Here is a 22,500-nt window from a genome sequence, read left to right as displayed (position 1 = left end):
CTGCGGGAAAGAGTTCAGTCAGAACGGGAACCTCCAGGCGCACATACGCATCCACACCGGAGAGAAACCCTTCAGCTGCAAACTCTGCGACAAGAGTTTCACGCAGAAGTCCCACCTCCAGATCCACCTGCGCGCTCACGTGGAGGGCATGTCCTTCACCTGCCAGCACTGCGGGAGACACTTCACCCAGAAAAACGCCTTCATGGTCCACTTAAAAGTCCACACTGCGGACAGGTCTAAGACGTGCAAAACGTGCGGAAAAACTTTTAGTAGGTCCGCAAACCTCCTGGAGCACGTCCGAGTTCACACCGGAGCGCGGCCGTTCGGCTGCCAGCACTGCGGGAAGACCTTCGCCAAAAAAACCACGCTTAGAAACCACACCAAAATCCACACCGGAGAGAAGCCCTACAGGTGCCCGTACTGCGGGAAGGGCTTCATCCAGCCCACCAACTATAAAGTACACATTAAAACCCACACCGGAGAGATGCGATTCTGCTGTCAAGAGTGCGGGAAGGGCTTCGAGCATCAGGGGAAGCTGACGACGCACATGCTTATCCACAGCGGGGAGAAGCCGTACGCCTGCGCTCAGTGCGGGAGCAGGTTCAGGCTGAAGGGGGCGCTTGCCGGACACATGAACGTGCACACTAGAGAGAGCGCCGCCGTCTGCAAGCAGTGTGGACGCACGTTCAGCCGTAAAGGCAGCCTGAAGGGGCACATGCGGATCCACGAAGGGGAGAAACCGCACGCCTGCGCTCACTGCAGGAAATGCTTCACCTCCAAGAAAAAGCTCAGTTTACACATGAGGATTCACTCCAGACTCAAGACCTCAAAGTGAACTCACTGGAGAGTTAGGCTGTGTTCACACCAGGGCTTGATTTGTGCCGGAACGCTGGATCCAGCACCTCATTTTACTGATCCCCTCCTCAGCCGCCCTTCTTTCCTGTCCGCTGTTCACTTTTATTTTCATCCGCGAGAACCCCCTGGTCTTCACTTTCATCTTTCGTCCGTGACACCTCTCCGCCATCCAACGCCTAACCCACTGCAGCTCTCCAATTTTGTGTGCGACACCTTTCCATCCTCGGGTAACATGCCAGGTCTGTTACCCCGATCTGTTCCAGGACCTCGCAATTCACAAATTAGGCACTGGTTCCAACCTCAGGCGGCGCGCGCAAATTAATTGCGCTATTCACACGTAAATATACACGTGAACAGTGTACTCGCTTCATTCCCGCATCAAATTTACTTCACAATAGATGCTTCAATCGATTCACATAATTGATTCGCTTCTGTCTGCCTGATGATTCTAGCTTCGTTGCTAAATGGCTAACATGGATGTTATTGAGATAGTAGCTGTGCTTTATGTGTTTTAGGAAGGCTGAAAAACTGCGTAAATTTGTTTGGCGCCATGTCCGAGTTCAGCAACTCCTCCAGAAACTGTACCTGGATGATGGAGGCTTTCAGTGGCGCTTCTGACTTTGTTTGATGAGCTGTTGTCCGGTGTCGGCAAGAGGATTTCCCCTCGGGACACCAACAACAGGCACTACGTCATAATCACGCCCCTACAAGAGCAAGCTCATGATTGGTTAATGCGATGCAAATGTCTGGTGAAGTTCAGACATTTCCAACTTGAGCAATTCCTGCAAAACGTGCAAAACGATCAACTCGCACTGCTACATTCACTCGAATCGCGACGCAGGATGTCTATTCGCATCTTTGCATTGACTTAACATGTAAATCACTCGCACTTGGTGCTTCATCCGCGTCTGGTGTGAACACAGCATTACGGCGCTTTGGGAAACCTGTTGTAGAGTCTGACCAATATATTGGTATTATGGGCTGATATGAGCCTTTAGTCGGTGTATTAATATTACAAGGGCGCCCTCTATTTATGTATGTTTGATGTATAGGAACTCTATTTTTTCATACTTTTATTGCAATGTTTGTTAAGTAGACAAAATCCTACAGTAGTTTGGGTAGATTGGTGGTATCTGGTTTGAATTTAGCCTCTAAAAACATGTTTACACGTGGATTGCTGTAGCGAAGTAATGCATTACGACTATGACGAGGATCCTAATTAAGGAATAATAACTGATGCTCAGTGATATCTGTCGAATATCAGTCACAGATATTGAAACTTAAAATATTAGGCTTTAGTTAGTCATGACAGCTTTATGTTTAGACTATAATATTTATGGTTTACGAATGTAACCGTAAATGCTCCCACAGGATATAGACTGACAGTAATTGTGTTTTAATCTATTACTCTTCCTACATAACAAAAAAAAAAAGATAAATGGTAAAATATGTATTCAGAAGAGCTTTCTAACGATATAGTGTTGTCATGATTAGATTACGAATACAAGCAAAACACTCACGCCAGACTCGCGTCCTTTAGTTAAAGCCAGAACAGTTTAAAGACCACAGAAACAAGTCTTCCAGTCATTTGACCGTATGATGCTGTGTCTGGAAACTCATTCAGCTATAGCCCAATGTTTACTGAAGTCCACCTGAAAATAGGAACATTTATTGTCAGTAAGACACTTTTTTTAATATCTATTATAGGGCTGTATGATTGATCGAATCGCAAGAGCAATTTGAAACATTTCGATCAGTTAATCGCAAGAGGCTGCGATATGAAATATATATATATATATATATATATATATATATATATATATATATATATATATTTAATATTATTTATATATATATATATATATATATATATATATATATATATATAAAATATTAGAAAAAAATATATATATATATATATATTTTTAATATTATATATATATATAATATATATAAAGTATTATATTTTAATATTAATATAATAAATTATATATAAATATAATAAATTATTATATATAATAAATATAATTAAATATAATTAATATAAATAAATATTTAATTAATTATTCATTTAATAATGATTTAATTATAAATAAATATAATTAAATATAATAAATTATTATATATATTTATATATTATTATATATTATAAATTATTTATATGTTATATATATAAAAATATAATAAACATAAAAATACATATATATATATATATATATATATATATATATATATATATATATATATATATATATATATATATATTATTATTATTATTGAATTTCCCTCGCCCAGAGCAAATGCGTGACTGTCGTTTGTGTGTGACCATCTTACTAGCCAATTGAGTGAGCACACTTTCATTCTGCCCAATCAGAATCACACAACTAAACTATGCGCAACGCCCACAATAAAAAGAAGACAAATAGGAAAGCGCGAACAAGCGTGATGATGGCGTCTGCCGCTTCAGACGCCACAGACGTTGAACAAAAACTGTCGCAGAATTGTTCCCACGATTTACAGATTATTGATCTGAATCTCGGCTACAAAATTAAATCGCAAATCAAATCGCACAGCCCTAATCTATTATCAGCATCAAGACATGTTGAAATGAGTCTGAATTTACAAAGAAATGTTGATTAAATCATTGCATCAACATCCAAGACCAAGGTGAAATTACAGCAGACACTGGAACAGAAACTCAAGCATCCAGCTGTCTGAAGAGTCGAGAAGATGCCTGATGTTCAGTGTCAGTTTGCAGATTAGTATTGAAGAGTCTTGTGGATTGAAATCACATGATATTCTGCTTCAGGAGCATTTTATTGAGAAACATTAACAACATGATGATAATAAAGAGCTTTTGAACATATCTCTAGTCAAATGTCTGTTCTTGATGATGGATACACGATGCCTGATGGAGAAAAACAAACACAGTGCTGATGTTATATTTCTGTCTAATGCTTGCAAGAACATTACTACAACACTCATAAATACATTAGCATTAATAAATCATGAACCAGATAATGTCTGGGAACTTTAATCATAACATCTGTGTGTGTGATGTATAATGCACAGTTCTACATGTAAGAAGATGGAGGTCAGTAATGTGCTGGATGTGTGTGATGATGGTATGAAGCAGCGGTGTCAAAACTTGAATGAAAAGCAAAACTAAATTTTACTAACGACATTGTGTCAACGGTTGAAATGTAAAATATCTAGATAATTGTTGTAATATATTAGATTTTATTCATCAATAATCTAATTTACATGGTCGACTCTTAATCAGAGGATTGTCTATTATTGGTGTCCATGTAAACGTAGTCGATGTTAGTGCTGTTTTCTGCATGTCGGGGCACTTACTGTCTCTGGAAATCTCAGATTTTCTCTAAAACGTCTTCATTTTTACTCAGAGGATGAACTCAGGTGTTTACACGGGTGTAAAGAGACAACTTGCTATTAATCTTAATAACTTTAACAATACTTTAATAATTAAAAAACATGACAAATCCTCCAGATATAAATGTGACATATGGCAATATATGCAAATCACTTTTATTTAACATATAAAAATAAACATGTACATATATTCACCATAAATATTACAAAACACTGCATAAACAGCAGCTTACACACTCAGCAAAGTTACAATACACTCTTGCTCAACTATGATTATGTACATAGTGAATTCAGTTTCAACTGGAAGTACACCGACATACTAAAATTAAAGTCTCAGCAACTTCAGATTCATGGCAACTTTAAAGTCCGTGTGTGTAACGCCTGTCGGTCCCACTGCACCCAACCTGCTCTGAGCTGGCATCAAACCGACGATTCTTTGTATGGGAGTCGGTTGCTCTAACAAGGAGGCTAAAGACCATGGCCTCTAGCATCTGTCACTAGAGCACCTTCAGAGGACAGAAGTGAGGTTTACCTGCACAGCACTTACTAGCCAGCCTCCATTAGACGTAAACCGAAAGTTTAGATTGCCGTTTCCCCCCCCCCCCCCCCCTAAAAAAACCTGATAGCCCCACCCTAAAGCACTGGTGACCACGCCCTAAAGAGTATTAGCCCCGCCCCAAAACACTGATGACCACGCCCTAAAGAATAATAGCCCCGCCCCAAAACACTGATGGCCCCACCCTAAAGAATAATAGCCCCGCCCTAAAGCACTGATGGCCCCATCCTAAGGAATAATAGCCCCGCCCTAAAGCACTGATGGCCCCCCTAAATGATAGCCCTGCCCTAAAGCACTGATGACCACGCCCTAAAGAATAATAGCCCCGCCCTAAAGCACTGATGACCACGCCCTAAAGAATAATAGCCCTGCCCTAAAGCACTGATTGCCCCCCTAAATAATGATAACCCTGCCCTAAAGCACTGATGGCCCCACCCTAAAGAATAATAGCCTGCCCTAAAGCACTGATGGCCCCACCCTAAAGAATAATAGCCCCACCCTTAAGAATAATAGCCCCGCCCTAAAGCACTGATAGGCCCACCCTAAAGAATAATAGCCCCGCCCTAAAACACTGATGGCCCCCCTAAATAATGATAGCCCTGCCCTAAAGCACTGATGGTCCCACTCTAAAGAATAATAGCCCCGCCCTAAAGCACTGATGGCCCCACCCTAAAAAATAATAGCCCTGCCCTAAAGCACTGATGGCCCCACCCTAAAGAATAATAGCCTCGCCCTAAAGCACTGATGGCCCCACCCTAAAGAATAATAGCCTCGCCCTAAAGCACTGATGATCCCACCCTAAAGAATAATAGCCCCGCCCTAAAGCACTGATGGCCCCACCCTAAAGAATAATAGCCCCGCCCTAAATCACTGATGGCACCCCTAAATAATGATAGCCCTGCCCTAAAGCAATGATGGCCCCACCCTAAAGAATAATAGCCCCGCCCTAAATCACTGATGGCACCCCTAAATAATGATAGCCCTGCCCTAAAGCAATGATGGCCCCACCCTAAAGAATAATAGCCCCGCCCTAAATCACTGATGGCACCCCTAAATAATGATAGCCCTGCCCTAAAGCAATGATGGCCCCACCCTTAAGAATAATAGCCCGCCCTAAAGCACTGATGGCCCCACCCTAAAGAATAATAACCCCGCTCTAAAGCACTGATGGCCCCACCCTAAAGAATGATAGTCCCGCCCTAAGGCACTGATGGCCCCACCCTAAAGAATAATAGCCCCGCCCTAAAGCACTGATGGCCCCCCTAAATAATGATAGCCCTCCCCTAAGGCACTGATGGCCCCACCCTAAAGAATAATAGCCCCGCCCTAAAGCACTGATGGCCCCCCTAAATAATGATAGCCCTGCCCTAAAGCACTGATGGCCCCCCTAAATAATGATAGCCCTCCCCTAAGGCACTGATGGCCCCACCCTAAAGAATAATAGCCCCGCCCTAAAGCACTGATGGCCCCCCTATAAATTGATAGCACTGCCCGAAAGCACTGATGGCCCCACCCGAAAGAATAATAGCCCCGCCCTAAAGCACTGATGGCCCCACCCTAAAGAATAATAGCCCCGCCCTAAAGCACTGATGGCCCCCCTAAATAATGATAGCCCTGCCCTAAAGCACTGATGGCCTCACCCTACAGAATGGTAGTCCCACCCCAAAGCACTAACAGCCCCACCCTAAAGAATAATAACCCCGCCCTAAAGCACTGATGGCCCCACCCTAAAGAATGATAGTCCCACCCCAAAGCACTAATAGCCCCACCCTTAAGAATAATAGCCTCGCCCTAAAGCACTGATGGCCCTACCCTAAGGAATAATAGCCCCGCCCTAAAGCACTGATTGCCCCCCTAAATATTGATAGCCCTCCCCTAAGGCACTGATGGCCCCACCATAAAGAATAATAGCCCCGCCCTAAAGCACTGATGGCCCCCCTATAAATTGATAGCCCTGCCCTAAAGCACTGATGGCCCCACCCTAAAGAATGATAGTCCCACCCCAAAGCACTAATAGCCCCACCCTAAAGAATAATAACCCCGCCCTAAAGCACAGATGGCCCCACCCTAAAGAATAGTAGCCCCACCCTAAAGCACTGCTAGCCCCACCCTAAAGGTATTCCATGTGACCAGTTGAAGAACTTGTTTCAAGGAGAAATGGAGGTTTTGGTCTTTGATTACAATTTATGAGGGCAAATTCATTCTTACAAACAATTGAAGTGCACGGATACACCGTTTATAACTAGCACTGCTATATACATATGAAAATAAGAAGAGTACATTCAGATTTGATGGTTTCTGTCTTGTTCTTTCCACACTATGGGTCGTTGTTCCACACTGAAGGTTTTCCCTGCGCTGTGAATCCTCCAGTGTCTTTTCAGGCTGATTTTCTGCCTGAAGCTCAGTCCACACTGTGTGCAGGTGAAGGGGCTCTCTCCCGTGTGGACCCTCATGTGCACTTTAAGGTTCCCCTGCAGGTTGAAGCTCTTCCCGCACTGTTGGCAGGTGAAGGGTTTCTCTCCGGTGTGAACCCTCATGTGCACCTTCAGGCCGCCGTCCTGGTGGAAGCTCTTCCCGCACTGCTGGCAGATGTAGGGCTTCTCTCCGGTGTGGATCCTGATGTGGTTCACAAAGTTCCCCCTCTGCTTGAAGCTCTTCCCACACTGCGGGCAGGTAAAGGGACTCTCTCCGGTGTGGACCCTCATGTGCACTTTGAGCTTTATGCGCAGGTAGAAGCTCTTGCCACACTGAGGGCAGGGGTAGGGTTTCTCTCCGCTGTGGATCCTCAGGTGGACCTTCAGGTTTCCATTCTTATTGAAGCTCTTTCCACACTGAGGACACGTGAACGGCTTCTCTCCAGTGTGAATTCTGAGGTGGTCTTTGAGCTTACCATGGTGAAGGAAGGTCTTTCCGCACTGGGAGCAGGTAAAACGAGCCTTTTCAGGTGGTTTTTCTACACCAGAGTTTTGACCATCCTGATCCTCCTCTTTAATTTCATTCAGATCTTCACACTCATCATTCAGCGAGGTCAGCTCTAAGGTGAGAAACAGAAGCAAATCAACATGTTTAGGAGATTTCACCTTCAGCAGTGCAGAACAGCATTTAAGATTGAAGGAATCTGGAGGAATTTCAGTGCATAACAATGGCGCAAGCCTAAGCTGAACAACCGTGACCTCCGATTTCCTTTAGGGGGCGCTGCATCAAGAATCCTCATTCATCTATAAGCCAGATCAGCACATGGGCTCAGGACTACTGCGGCAAACCTTTATCAAGTACCACAATACAGAGTCACATCCACAAATACCAGCGAAAGCTGCACAGTGCCAAAAAGAAGCCCTATGTTAACAGTGTCCAGAAGTGCCGTCGACTTCTCCTGGCTCAAAGGGATCTTTGATGGAGCATCACACAGTGGAAACGTGTACTGTGCTCAGATGAAGCAGTATCTCAGGTGTTTTTTTAGGGAGAAGTACGCTGTGTGCTCTGGACCAAAGAAGAAAAGGATCATCCAGACCGTTACCAGCAACAAGTCCAAAATCCAGGGTCTATCATGGTATGAGGTTGTGTCAGTGCAATGGCAAAGGTAACTTGCACTTCTGTGATGCTTCATTAATGCTGAAAAGCACACAGTTTGGAGCACAATATGCTGCTGAGGAGGAAGAGGATACAGGTGCTTGACTGGCCTGTCTGCAGTCCTGACCTGTCTCTAATACAGAATCTGTGGCGCATTTTGAATCCCAAATGCAACAGCGTAGACCTCATACTGTTGCTCATCTTAAGACTTGTTTGGGGCAAAATTACACCTGAACACTTCATCACCTGGTGTATTCAGTCCCTAAACATCTTTAAAAAACAATACAAGTCTTGAGGAGCATGTTTAATAAAGATTACCATGTTGTCTGCAACGAAATACAAGTCGAAGTAAATTTAGAAATCACTACTTTCTTTTTATATTTGCGTTCTCCATACTGTCCCAACTTCTGATTTGAGGCTGTATTAAATTTTTTAAATCAAACGTCTTACACAATACTACTGAATATCTGGCAACAAAGTCAAAATCTGTCAACAACAACCCCAAACCCCTCTCACAGGCCATAAGTGTGCAGAATAAATAGTAAAGCATCATTCGCTCTAGTTTAGTCACAAAGTCACTGGATGTTTCTCATCGTGTTCACATTTTCCACTCGAGATGAAACGTTGGAATTTGAGGAAGACGCAATTAATAGTTCATATTTCAAATGACAAAACAAGGTTATTTAGCTTGTTTCAAAGAAATACTCGCTTAATTTTGACTCAATATTTCTGAAAACAAGGCAATATTTTTGCTTTTCTAGAAAACGCATCTTAATTTAATAATTTTTAGACATTTAGACTAAATCTCTAAGAAAAATTGCATTTTCTTGCAGTAATGTGTTGGAAATCGGCCTGTAAAATGTTCATAAATGATCTTTACACTCACCTAAGCCACAAACCTCCTATTTAAAAAACAAGCAAAGTAATTCTGACTTATGTTATATATTAGGAGTTAATTGTTAATAGTTACCAGTTAAATGCTGCATATTTCATTTCGTTTGTTATTTTTGTAGATTTGAATGAAGATCAAATGACTAAGCTGTTCTTTGAGAATGAAAGCCAACCTGTTTGCTGCTCAGCATGTTTGACTGTGAATGTGTCTTCAATCTTCAGGTCTTCACTCTCCTCTTTAATAAAGGCCATCTTTATAATAGTGGAGCTCAGTCGCTTCAGCAGGAGTTTCTCTGTCTGTTTAAGAGGAGAAGAATCAACACAAACAAGAAGAAATCAACACTAAACCTCTGTCTGTGTCTCAATCAGTGGTCTAGTTCCCTTAAAAAACACTTGAAAATAGGAATAATAATAAAAAGATCATAAAAATAACACAGACATTAAATAGTTTACTATATTATTGCTATAATTTGGATTGGGCTTTCAGTAACTTGCTAATTTCTGTAAATATATTTAATGCAGTCATAATTGATCGCATTCAAAATAAACGTTTGTATTTTAGATAATGTATGCGTGTTTGTAAGTGTTTATGATGTATACATTCAAACATACAAACTACACAAACACATACAACTACATTATTTACTTTTGTATTATTTTAAAATATAATTCTTTAGGAATATTTCCGAATAATAAACAAACATATGTGAAAATACACACTTTTAAAAATCCTTAAATTGAGCTTTTTCCATATTTTGTGATTCATATTTTTTCATTTATTTATGTGATCTGGATCTTTTCTAACTACTTATAATATTGAAAAGTTTAATAAAGTGAATTTTTATTGATATTTTTAATAGATTAAAGTGATGTATGTCTAATAAATGTCGATTATAGTGCATCAAACAGGTAATAAACTGCATGTCAGTGCTACTTTCATTGATTTTATGTACTAAATTCTCCATACATATAATTTCTTAAACATTATATTATTTCAAATGATTACAATGTTAATAAATGTCACTTTGTTAAACTGCAGAGTTGAATTTAACACCAAACGTTGACATAGAAGAGATAAAAGTCGTATAAATGCAAATCATGACAGTAAATAAACCGAAAAAATGCAAATAAAATGATTCATTTATTTTATCTCATATATATATGAACTTTTATTTTGGATAACTTGTCTAGAAAACGCTTCTTGCTTTAAGAGTTTTTAGATATCTGGACTAGAAACGAAACTACTCAAAATATAATAATGTATTTACACTCTTTGGAGCAATCGTTTGAGTTATTGAATACATTTAGGACACATTTGACTCAGTTTACTCAGACATCGGCAGTTTCTCCATCATCATGTCTGGGTATCAGACTCACAGTAAACGCCGCTCATTAGCGCTGCTTCAGGAGTCACACTGTCGTATTAAACAGCAGGGAGTTCCCGTCACATCGCCTGTAAAATATATAAGCTGTCGGAAAGTTTATTCGAGTTAAATGCCTTAAAAACACACAACCTTCTTCAGCAGAATGACAGCTGAGACAGGAGCGCGGCGCACACTGATGACGTCAAGCGCCAGAACAAAACAAACGCTCGCGTGCACGCGGAAAACTAGTTGGTTTCGATTTAATTACTTTTTAAAATGAAGCTTACAATATCCATCGTTTGATTATACTCACTATAAGTTTTACATCTATCAATATAAATGTAGATTCAGAGGCATTTTATTCAGTAGACAAACAAAATGTGTATTTGTTAGATACGTTTGAGTTATTGCGAGTCAAACATATATACATAATAGAGTTACTGTTTGTCATATTTTTATTTATTATTTTTTTTTACTATTATTATTATGTATTATTACTATTTTTAAAGGTCACTGTTTAAAATCAGTTTATTATAAACCACATGCCCTGTATATATATCTTAAACGTAACAAACAAACACACATTTTGTTTGTAATTGCATTAAGTACCACTAAATAAAATGTTTCTGATTCTACATTTAGATTGATGAATTTGAAACTTACAGTGAATATAATCAAACGAAGGATATTGTAAGTTTCATTTTACGTTCGTTTAACTTCTTTTAATAGCCACAAAACTACATGTTTATACAATGAAAATTGGTTTGGCAGCACTTTATCATTTATAACATCCACCATAGTGTTTTTGTATGTTGACAATGCAATAAAATATGAGGTACTGACGCTCATGTTCGTGCTTTTATTTTGCCGTGGCGATGTGACGTCATATGAGTGTGCCGTGCGCCTGGTTTGTTGTGAATCTGCAAGGTGAGCGTTATAAAGTGTTTATATCGACACCCGCTATTCTTTCTGTTCTAAACAAACGATGTAGATTAAAATGTCTTTATGTAACTGTACAGGACGATATTTTGTCTGAATTAAATGAACAAATGTACATTATTATTTATATATATTTGGTTATTAGTTGATTATAATCATTCAATATTGGTATTCGGCTCGGTTCTGTCGAGGTCACAGCGTATGTTTAGGAGAGCTCAGTCATTTCCACGAGCTTAAAGAGATTTTCAATAAATACTGTAGTGGTTATGAGCTTGAATTCATCTGTTGTGGTGATTCTGGCAGTTTATAAGCTAACTCTGTAGCTCCACTATAAACAGATGACCCAATACTGTAGTGTTCTCCAAAACTATAGACCATTTCAGTGTGTTGATGATGCACATTTCCTGCTTGTTATTAAACTATTTCATAACTGTAATAATAACACAATGTTTAAACAGCTGCCATAGTGTTATTGGTCAACATGTGGCTCTTTTTGGATTCTCGGAAGCTTCAGAATTTAAGATTGGGAAAAAGCAAATACGCTGAGACCGTTGCTTTTGTTCCTTCAAAATGGTCTATATGGTATAATTACAGGTGTATCAGAAGCGGTGGCTCCTTTTTCTCAAAAAGTGGACGTTTTTGCAGTTATTTACCTTATTTTCTATTCAATTATGAGGTTTAAATCCTATGTTATAGTGATATTTTAAGCACTACTCTTTGCTGGATCAGCTTGTGAAATGATCAACATTTCCTACAGTTTTTGTCAAAATGCTCACCATACTATTTTACTACAAAGTATGTTTACAAATGTGCATCTAAACTGTAAGTTATTACAGCTTTATGAATAATGTTATAAGATAAGCATTTAATACAAACAAATAAAGATATGTGAAACAATGCTTAATTTTAAATACACTTTTTGAATCATCCATCATAAAAAAAAAGCAATCTGTTAAAACTTGTTTTGAATTAAAAACGCAACAGTCTATAGGCAAATAACAAACTCATTCAACTCTTCTCAGTCAGAATTTGGCCTTTTGAACAATTAAAAACGAACCTGTGAGTTATTTTCACAATTTATGATAGCATAGCAGTCAAAAATGAGACAAATGAGCTCACCTAGAGGCCAAATCCTGGACTTTGTTAGTGAGGATGGGTCTTTCGAACCACCTGAACACCCCACCGGCTACGGGCCTGTATTATACTACAATACACCACAGCTTACTGTAGTAAACCTAAAGCACACTACAGTATCTTTTGGCACTTGTCGACTTATATATGTCAACTTTACATACAACTTTACATGTGAGGCAGAATGAAAGTTTCTTTTGTTTAATAACTGCAGTCTCTGTATAACAGCACTGACATCTCAATCATTAAGAGATATTCAAGATGTAAACAGGCCGAATACAAAGAGCAACTAAGAAAAACAAACATGCTCCATTCCAAATAACACTCCTCTTGAAATGTTGAGGAGTAAATGTACAGCTGACGTCAACAGTTTAGCTCTCTTGTGAAATTTCTATCATTTTTACAATATTTTAAAAGATGAATATTTTCCTCAACACATTTTAAACATAACGGTTTTAATAAATAACTAAATACTCCGTAATTAACTCTGTCTTTGTCTTGAAGCCAGTACACAGTATTTGACTGTTTAATAAAGCAGCCTTTATAACATAATAATGCTTCATTCGTTTGCAGCAGTCGGCCTTCCTCTCAGCCAGCGTTTGCAGGACAAGAGCTGTGAGCCTTCACTCATACTGCAGTGTGCTATATACAGGGTGATTCAAAGAGAAAACCACAACTTTAATGATTGGTATTTCATCAAACAAACCTGATGAAAGCCGGGGTAATTAATCAATGTGAAGAGTACTGAGCAAAGTTTGTTTTCAGTACAAAACAAGTTCATAGATGTTCAATATGAGCCCTCCAGATTAGGCGTGGGACCGTTTTCAACTTATACCTCGCTTTGGAATAGTCAAGGTTTTAAAACTGCTAATTATTTCTGCTACTGTTCCTAAGATTTTTCTATTTACATTTTTTATGTGTTGCTTTTAGGACAGCGGTATCTCCAGCAGAAAACTTATTCAAAGACGCTATTTTAAATGGCAAAGAAATCTGTGTTTGAAGCATTATTTATCCGGTCATGTGTATCTGCGGGGTCTGAAAACGTCTCATCCTCTTAAGGCCCAAGCTGTTTTTCTACATGTATTTTTTATTTCGCTTTGCTATTTGGGCTGACTGGAACCTAATTAGAATAAAAACCTAAGTGTCATGTTTTGATATGGCGTACTTTAAGAGAATAATGATGTCCATATATGTGGACTCGTGGTCTGAATTCCCATAAAACACTTTCCTGACTGTTTATACATACTTTTTTGAACATGTTTTGACTATCAGAGAGTAAAAAACAACATTTTTTCTCCGATTTCGGACAGTTAAAATAGTGTTTGGGACATTTGGTATGCTGCAAAACAGTTGCAGGATGACACTGTGTGTCTGTAACAAGATATAAAACATTTAAAGTATTTTCAACAGCCACTTAAGAGCTAACATGTGCTGTCCATGCATGTGGTCACTATTCTCTAGGAAGTTAAATGGCAAAAAAATTAATAATTTTATTTCTTAAAAAGTCTTCCACTGACATATGGTGTTGTAGGCCTTAAACATGTTAAACGGGTCTTCATTTATCATGTAAAGCTATACCCAATTGGGCCAACACCCATCCAATCACTAACAATATATTTCAGGTTTTAAGAAAGATTAATTATTAACTCTGTTTATTTATTAATATGCTTTAATTATTTTCCTTACTATAACATTTGTTTTGAATGTTTTTTTTAAAGTTATAACTTGGCCATTAAAACAGCCGTGTGCAAGTCTGAAGTTTCATTCATTATGCTCTTAAAATGGTCTTAAATTTGACCAAAATATTTTAAATGTTGCCCAAAATAGATTATATTGTGTTCAAAGTGAAAAATAAATGTAGTTTTTACCCAGACATTTAAAGAGAACAGACTTTAAAACAGTAAACCCAATACTGTGATATTTTTATCTAAGGTTATCACACCGTCAGAATCTTATACCGACCCATGCCTACTCCAGACACTCGAGTGACATAACCCAATACTCAAACTCGCTCCACACTCTCTGTAGCATCTTACGCCCCGTTCACACATCTTCAACCCTTCCTATTCACTTTGAACGGGTGACGTCAGGCATTGCCGAACTGCATTGTGGATCCGTCGGCGCCGCTTCAGAGGCGTTGCTTGCTACAGAAGTTGGGACCAGCTCAACTTTTCAAGCGCCGACGGAAGCGTCATCCAATCAGATCGCTGTATGCAAATACACCAGCTAGACCGTGGCCTATTGCTGACTGAATTTCATTGGCTGACGCTTCTATGGCGATCGCTTCAGCCCCAACTTAAGACACGCCTTCAATCAAGCGTGTGAATGGGGCGTCAGGCGTAACAGTTTGGATGGCTGCAGTTATTCCTTCTCTTAGTTCCTCAATGTCGAACTTCAGAGCTTCCTGAAATTGTCAACAGAAAGAGCTCAGCTCTCCTTTTCTCCGATGCAGAGTTCTCGATTTTGAAAGTTGTGGTATTCTCCTTGAATCGCCTTGTATATCAAGAGAGCAGATTGACATTAGTGTAATAGAATCAACCACCGCCAGGGGTTGCAGGTGGACTGCTTTACTTTATACCACCTCTAATTATTCATAATTATTGACATGGATATGTTACAGGTTGAGAGGGGCCTGGATGCAGACCTGGTGACCCTTACCTGAGTCCATGATAAAAGGATTCCTCATTTGTTCCCCCGAGAGAAGCTTGCGTTGTTGACTTGGGCTGCCTGATCGCTCTCCTCCAGCACGATTGTATTTGGTTGTTTAGATTATTTATTTTGCATTTGATCTTGTTTACTTTAATTACTTTAATAAGTTTACTTCTTTTAAATTATTCGATTGGTGGGGTGGACTCTTGATTATGCTGCAGAACAGGCCAACCCTGTTCCTGGAGAGCCACCTTCCTGCAGATTTCAGTTGCTACCCATATCAAACACACCTGAACCAATTAATTAGGACCTGAACACCATGTGATAATTACAGGCAGGTGTGTTTGATATGGGTTGCAACTGAAATCTGCAGGAGGGTGGCTCTCCAGGAACAGGGTCGGCCACCGCTGGTCTAGAGCCGGACAGTTCCTTTCACATTTTCATCTTGGAGTTGATTTGTACTCAAATAACTGTAGCCATCGTCTTAATATGTGACAAAGACAAGATTGGAGGCTGATCATCAATTGTTTTTGTTGTGTGTTCATCTCTTAAATAGGTCACTATTATAAAGATGGCGTTTATTAAACAGGAGAGCGAAGACATCAGGATTGCAGACGTGTTCACACTGAAACAGGAAGATCCTGAGAGGACTGAAGACACATTCAGAGTCAAACATGAGGATCCTGAGCAGCTAACAGGTTAACTTCCATTCTCAAAATCTCAGATCTACTCTAATGAAGGATGTTGTTGGAGAATGTCATATGATGAGCGCCTCGTTACAGTGATTGTACTGCACATGGAGACCAGGGGCGTTGCTAGGGTCGAAGGGGCCCCGCTAAAATACCCCAATTTTCAAAAGGTGATCTACTCCAATCTTAATAATAGGATTATAAATGGTTTTATAATAAATAAAGGGTGTTTGAGTTAACAGTCTTTTTTTTTTTTTTTTTACGTTTATTTATGTGCTTTTTGCTGCAACAAAATACAGGAAAAAAAAGCAATTCAATACACTACAATATAATATAATGCATATAAAATACTATATATATATATATATATATATATATATATATATATATATATATATATATATATATATATATAAAATAATAAATAAATAAATAAACAATCTCTGACAGAACAACCGAACGACAGAACACAGAGGGAGAAATGCACATGAACGCAAAATATAATTTAGCTGGTCAGGTTAATGCATAAATAAAAGCAATTATAAAGTAACATTGTTGTATCACCAAAAAAAAGGCATTATCCTGACTACAGTGTTATTGTCAAATAACAGTTTGGGCACATTATTAAGAATATTATAGATTATGAATTGTGAATATCAGTTAAACTCAGTCTTTAATCACTGTGTTATTGAAAGGGGTTATTGGTTAGCTTGTGTTTCTTCCAATGCATTAAGGTGTTCTAATATCTGTCCCCATGTTTTATCAAACATCCGCAATTTGTCATTATTGATATATCTCAACCTCTCCAATGCATGTTTATGATATCTCTACCCCACATACCAAATTTAGGCAAAGATTCAGTTTTCCACACTCTCGAAATCACCTTTTTGGCAATTACCGTACCAAATAACATGGCTTGTCTTTCATATTTATTAAACATCTCTAAATTACTAAATATCCCAAGAACAGCTATAAGTAGACATGGTTCAGGATGAGTTGACAGTCTTTTAACAATTATTTGTAAAGCTTTGTGACTTGTAACACCAAAAAGGAAAACACAATGATAAATGAACCCACTTCTCTTTGTCAACACCTCTTGAGCCTCCTATCTCCTGATTGGCAGTTTCCGTTTGTTTATTGAACATGTAATTTTCTGCATGTCTTCAAATCTGAATATATGATTTATTTTATAGTGTGAGTTGTTATCCAATGTGATACACAGCTACCAACATGTTCATTTGGACAGAATGATTAATTAAGGGTGTGGTGTCATCAAGATACTGGAATTCCTAAATTCAACACCTTGCAAAATGTTGATATTCATTCATTCATTCATTTTCTTGTCAGCTTAGTCCCTTTATTAATCCGGGGTCACCACAGCGGAATGAACCGCCAACTCATCCAGCAAGTTTTTACGCAGCGGATGCCCTTCCAGCCGCAACCCATCTCTGGGAAATGTTGATATTCAATAGGCTACTATTTTTATATAATAACAATTGTATCAAAAATAATACATAAAATACAGATCTGTATCACCGATTATCAACTGGCGGCCCGCTGAGCCATTCAATCCGGGATTTTAAAATTGTGAAAATCAAAAACAGAATAGCGGTCCACACTATTAAAGCGACTAAAAATAACAACAACAACTTGTCAGAATAACCCCCCTTTATGACTGTATTTATGCTACACTCCGAAATGAGGACAGACTCAAACAGACTATGCTGTGTTAAGCATTTATTGTTTCAAACAGGTTTAAAAAAAAAAAACGTATTCCTCATGCCCTTACTTTTACATTAGTTTTTTCAACAACATGCTTGAAACTAGCAGACTCCTCAGGACTAAAAAAACAATCTGGCTCAACTTAAAATAGCATGGTAAACAAACAGAACAAAACCGGTCACTAATACTGTGCGCACATTCAATGAAACGTTAAGTGGGCTTGAACTCAAATCACAATGCTGAAACGGGCTAGTCACACATTTCTCCTCTGACACCAACGTTTTCACTTTAGGCTCGGCCGCTGTCAGACTTATGCGCAAACAGTCCCCCAAAGATTGCGTTGACAGTCGGTTCCTCTCGTTTGTTTTTAGCAAGTTCATCTTGGAGAATGCAGAGCCTCAAAAGGTGTAGGTTGAACTGATCATGGTGAGCACATACATAGCCAGCGTTTTCAATGGGTCATCAGGACAAGATACCCAAAATGAGCTCAGGCTACTACTGAGAGTCCAAACACTGAATCCATGCGCAGCTCTACAGATCTTGAACCATGCAAGCTAGTGGCAACAGCGGCGAGGAACAAACTTCACCATTTGGCGAAAGTGAAGAATTTGAAGAACCTTGAGAGAAACCAGGCTCAACTATTTCTCCTCTGGCCAAAAGTCTTGTGCAGAGCTGCAGTCTAGGCGCCGGAAGCTGGACCTCAGCGAAGACTCGTCTGTCCCTGGAGCGTCACAGGAATCAGTCACATGGTCTCCACTCCCCCATGACCACCACAGCAGCTGCTCAGGATACGCCCTGGTCCAAGATCATGGATACCCTGGGATCATCTCGTCGCTGGTCAAATCCAATGACATTCCTGGAAATGAAGTCATCAAATCTAGCAGAAAAGTTGTCTTTTTTTATTATGTTTTAGGGGTTTTTCACCCTTTATTGAGATAGGATAGTGGAGGACAGACAGGAAAGTATTAGGACCAGAGAGAGGGGAAGGGTTGGCATAGGACCTCGAGCCGGGAATCGAACTCGGGTCGCCGTGAGCACCATGGTGCTATATGTCGGCGCGCTTAACCACTAGGCTATTGGCACCTATTTGTTGAAGTGCAAATTAGGCATACGGGTGACGCATTTCGGAAGGTCGGCATGATAAATGTGTACTTTTCAGTCCAGTCATCATTGAAGGACCGGTTTTCTACATCAACTTTGCGTTTCTTGGTCTTTGAGAGTGCCATTTTACCTTCGTTAAGAGACCTTTTTTTTGTCATTTCCTCTATAAATAAAGTTGACTTAGCCTAATTGCAACCCAGGCTCATTCTGAAAACGTAGTCCAACGGACGTTTCTGGAGACCGCAACTTATGTAGCCGGAGGTATGTATGGCTGCATTTCACTTTTTAAGCGAACGCTACGGGGCGGTGTGACGCTGTTCCTTTTCGTGCTTACCGGCTGATCGCTTTACTTCCCCGCCGCAACCAGTTTGTCCAGTTAGCTTGTTGTGTACGTTGGCGGACTTGAGACACCGAGAGGAGCTGACCATGACGACGAACCGGTTTAAATCTGGGGAAGAGCAGTTCCAGAAATCAGGCAAGACAAAAACAGAATCCAAAAAGTAAAGTGAACAAGTGAACAACAGGGTGAGAATGTGGTAAAGTCTCAAATCGTGTTGAAAATCAGATGAGGACTTTTCTTTTTCTGGACGGCTTTTGTAAATTGTTGGTTTGGTTTAGGGAAGTAAGTGGGCGGGTGGGTCAATCGGTAAAACTGGTTGGGTTGGGGGAAGGAGGAGGATGGGTCAGCAGGGCCAGTCGTTCAACAGCGGCCTCTGGTGGGTTTAATGCGAGAACAGCATGAACGGCTCTCGCGAGAGACATTCGAGATACGAAAAAGCGCACACATCGATTTCTCGCTGATTCGCGAAAACAATAACTGCAAAAATACGTACCTTCCAGGTCGTATTTCGCGGTCTCCAGAAACGTTTGCGGGATTAGGTTTTCAGAATGAGCCTTGGTTGCCTAATTAAGTCGAGGCAAAATATCTATCACTCCTAGTGGTTGACTGTGGTATAGGTGACGGGAGACTGAATCAAATGCCTTCAGTTTTGTAATGAAACTGAAAAAGTATAAACAGTAACCATAATGATTTTCTTCTTGGGGGTCCGGCCCCCAAGCAGACTGTCTGGTAAAACTCGGGCCCTCTGAGAAATAAAGTTGATCACCCCTGATCTATATGTTAGCAATTGTATTATGTAGCAACATGACTTCATCCCTTCTTTCTGAAATCGCCATCATGGCATGTGCCCCAGTAAATGGAGTCTAGCGACGACCCTGCTCTGGTTTATTCTTGTCTGAAAGTGTTGTTCATCTGCCTGATGTGATTCGTATTTGTCTTTTTTACTTTAGACCTGAAGCCACTCAAAGTGGAAGATGAAGAGGAGGATGAGTTTGATCTCATGACTATAGTCGAGTCTATACGGGCTGAAAGGGCTGCTTCATCAACAAATGCTGAAAGGACTGCCTCATCAGACATCGAGGAAAGGACTGCCTCATCAGACATCGAGGAAAGGACTGCTGCGTCAGCAAATGCTAAAAGGACTGCTTCATCAGTAAATACTAAAAGGACTGCTGCGTCAAAAAGGACTGCTGCGTCAGCAAATGCTGAAAGAGAAGAAATTACAAACATCTTCACCTGCCAGGAGTGTAGAGTAGGCTTCAGTAAAAAAGCAGACTTCGAAACTCACTTGAGAAAGCACGCCAGAACAAGGCGCTACATTTGCTCTCAGTGTGGAAAGGGTTTCAGTCTGATTGGACTCCTCAACAGGCACATGACTGTTCACACCGGAGTGAAACCCTTCACCTGCAAGCAGTGTGGAAAGAGCTACAGCTCAAAGTTCAGCTTTACCAATCACCTGAACACCCACTCCGGAGAAAAGCCTTACAAATGCTCTCACTGCGGGACGAGTTTCAACACCTACGGGTCCCTCTATTCCCACATGAAAACCCACACCCTGAAGTACAAATGCTCTCAGTGCGAAAGGTCTTTCAGTCAGAGAGCAAACCTCGAAATCCACGCGAGAGTTCACACTGGAGTGAAACCCTTCGCCTGCACGGTGTGTGGAGTGAGCTTCACATCTAAATACAGTCAGGAGTCTCACTTGAGCACTCACGCTGAAACACAGCCCTTCATTTGTGCTCAGTGCGGGAGGCGATTCACTAGAGAGAGCTACCTCCGGCGGCACGTGAAGGTTCACGTCGTAGAGAAGACCTTCAAATGTGGTCAGTGCGGAAAGGGTTTCATGGTCAAAAGGAATTATCAGTATCACATGACGATTCACATCAAGGAGAAGTTATTCCCCTGTGAGCAGTGTGGGAAGAGGTTTTCTCATGAACTAAGCCTGAATGCCCACAGGAGACTCCACAGACAGAACTACTTAACCTGTCCGTACTGTGGAAAGGGCTTCAATGACAGAGTCATGCTCAAAGTCCACATGACAATCCACACCGGAGAGAGACTTTACAAGTGCGGCCAGTGTGGGAAGAGTTTCAGACACCGCGCCGGCCTGCACAGACACATGAAGGATCATGCCGGATAAACCTTGTGTTATGCAGATGTAAGAATAAACGTACATAAAGTACGACGGAGACACACTTGCTGAATAAATGACCGGTGAAGAAATGTGTGTGATGGACCAAGCACAGTAAAACATCTGAAGTGTTGTTTGGCCTGTGTATGAATGTAAGTCTATGGGGAGAAAAGTCCAGTGTGACCACAGCTTTACTAGTGCACTAATTCGTCCACACAACCTACTGATTCACCACCTTGGGAGCTAGGTTGCTAATTGAGACTGATCACACCAAACGTGCATTTTGCGTTTGTAGCAGAGGCCAGCTAGTAAGTGCTGTGCCGATAAACCTCACTCCTCTGACCTCTAAAGGTGCTCTAGCGACAGAGGCTGGAAGCCATGGTCTTTAGCCTCTTTGTTAGAGCAACCGACTCCCATGCGGAAGGTCGCTGGTTCGATACCAGCTCGGCGCAGGTTGGGTGGCGTAGGACTGGCGGGGTTACACGTTGAGAGGTGCCTTTTTTGAATGGTCTACTAACGACCGCGAGTGTTTTGCGTGCTGCTTATGTACCCTGCGCGCCTCACATTTTAACCGATTGATGTGCCTCGTGTTTTTGCCATTGTGCGGCGTGCGCTCGCAGTTAAAAAAGTCACCTCTGAGCGGAAAAAGCGTGTTACGTTAGTTGCGTCTGTTTCATTCTCTAATCAAATGAAAGCAGAGGCGGGGTTTTCATTGTGGTGACAGCAGTGTTTTGGTTGTAAATATGAGTACGCAAACTTTTGAAGATGGAGGAGGGACTAGTGGTCGATGTTTTGAGTTTTCCGGTGCTGTATGACTTTGCTAATCTGGAATATCACAATATTATTAAAAATTACGTTTTCGTAAAGGCGTGTTGGATGTGATCGGCCCTACTCTCTAACCAGGTAAGCTTAGTTTTGAAGTCTCAAATTTAAAACCGCTTCACTGAAAAATGTGCTGACCTTTTAATTTTTTCTCTTAAACAATAAAAATGTTCAGGAAGTCTGCACTCGGCGGTCTCTATGTGTCAACTCCTGTCACCTCGCAGACCAGAAATCTAATATCTAGCATGGTAAAATGCTAGCACACCTAACCCCGCCCATCACAGTGATGTCACTAGCTCTAGTGAGGGCATCTGTCTGATGCTGCATTCACACCAGACGAGGAAGAA

At 40.5% G+C, this 22,500-nt stretch overlaps 3 protein-coding genes across 8 annotated transcripts in view; 2 read left to right on the top strand and 1 right to left on the bottom strand.

Annotated features, from left to right (window-relative positions):
* LOC100330167 (uncharacterized) overlaps nt 1-2,288 on the top strand; it is a 9,102-nt gene extending 6,814 nt beyond the window's left edge. Inside the window, exon 3 of one of the 2 annotated variants that reach the window (XM_005174554.6) lies at nt 1-2,288. This exon is cut by the window's left edge and continues 184 nt beyond it. In XM_005174554.6, coding sequence (XP_005174611.2) covers nt 1-835 — 835 coding nt within the window. In that variant the 3' untranslated portion in view covers nt 836-2,288. The other variant, XM_068217812.2, reaches the window with a different exon arrangement.
* Nucleotides 2,289-6,973: 4,685 nt separating this feature from the next.
* Nucleotides 6,974-10,824, bottom strand: LOC100007471 (uncharacterized). 2 transcript variants are annotated; one of them, XM_021470910.3, is made up of 3 exons: nt 10,643-10,824; nt 9,439-9,562; nt 6,974-7,838 (listed from the first exon to the last, which is right to left on the bottom strand). In XM_021470910.3, exons 2-3 carry the CDS (start codon nt 9,515-9,517, stop codon nt 7,087-7,089), a joined length of 831 nt encoding a protein of 276 aa, XP_021326585.1. In that variant the 5' UTR covers nt 9,518-9,562; nt 10,643-10,824; the 3' UTR covers nt 6,974-7,086. The 2 variants fall into 2 exon arrangements, with proteins under 2 accessions (XP_021326585.1, XP_073805039.1); XM_073948938.1 differs by lacking the exon at nt 10,643-10,824 and having other exon boundaries at nt 9,439-9,564.
* Nucleotides 10,825-11,482: 658 nt separating this feature from the next.
* Nucleotides 11,483-22,338, top strand: LOC100330321 (uncharacterized). Of its 4 annotated transcripts, none has more exons than XM_073948536.1 (4): nt 11,483-11,556; nt 15,320-15,451; nt 15,905-16,046; nt 20,151-22,338. In XM_073948536.1, exons 3-4 carry the CDS (start codon nt 15,920-15,922, stop codon nt 21,338-21,340), a joined length of 1,317 nt encoding a protein of 438 aa, XP_073804637.1. In that variant the 5' UTR covers nt 11,483-11,556; nt 15,320-15,451; nt 15,905-15,919; the 3' UTR covers nt 21,341-22,338. The 4 variants fall into 4 exon arrangements, with proteins under 4 accessions (XP_073804637.1, XP_068073907.1, XP_073804638.1 ...); XM_068217806.2 differs by having other exon boundaries at nt 15,320-15,458; XM_073948537.1 differs by having other exon boundaries at nt 15,320-15,574; nt 15,744-16,046.
* Nucleotides 22,339-22,500: the final 162 nt, after the last annotated feature.

Source organism: Danio rerio, chromosome 4 (assembly GCF_049306965.1).
Source record: "Danio rerio strain Tuebingen ecotype United States chromosome 4, GRCz12tu, whole genome shotgun sequence".
Lineage (NCBI taxonomy): Eukaryota > Metazoa > Chordata > Actinopteri > Cypriniformes > Danionidae > Danio > Danio rerio.
This window is presented reverse-complemented; position numbering and strand designations above follow the sequence as displayed.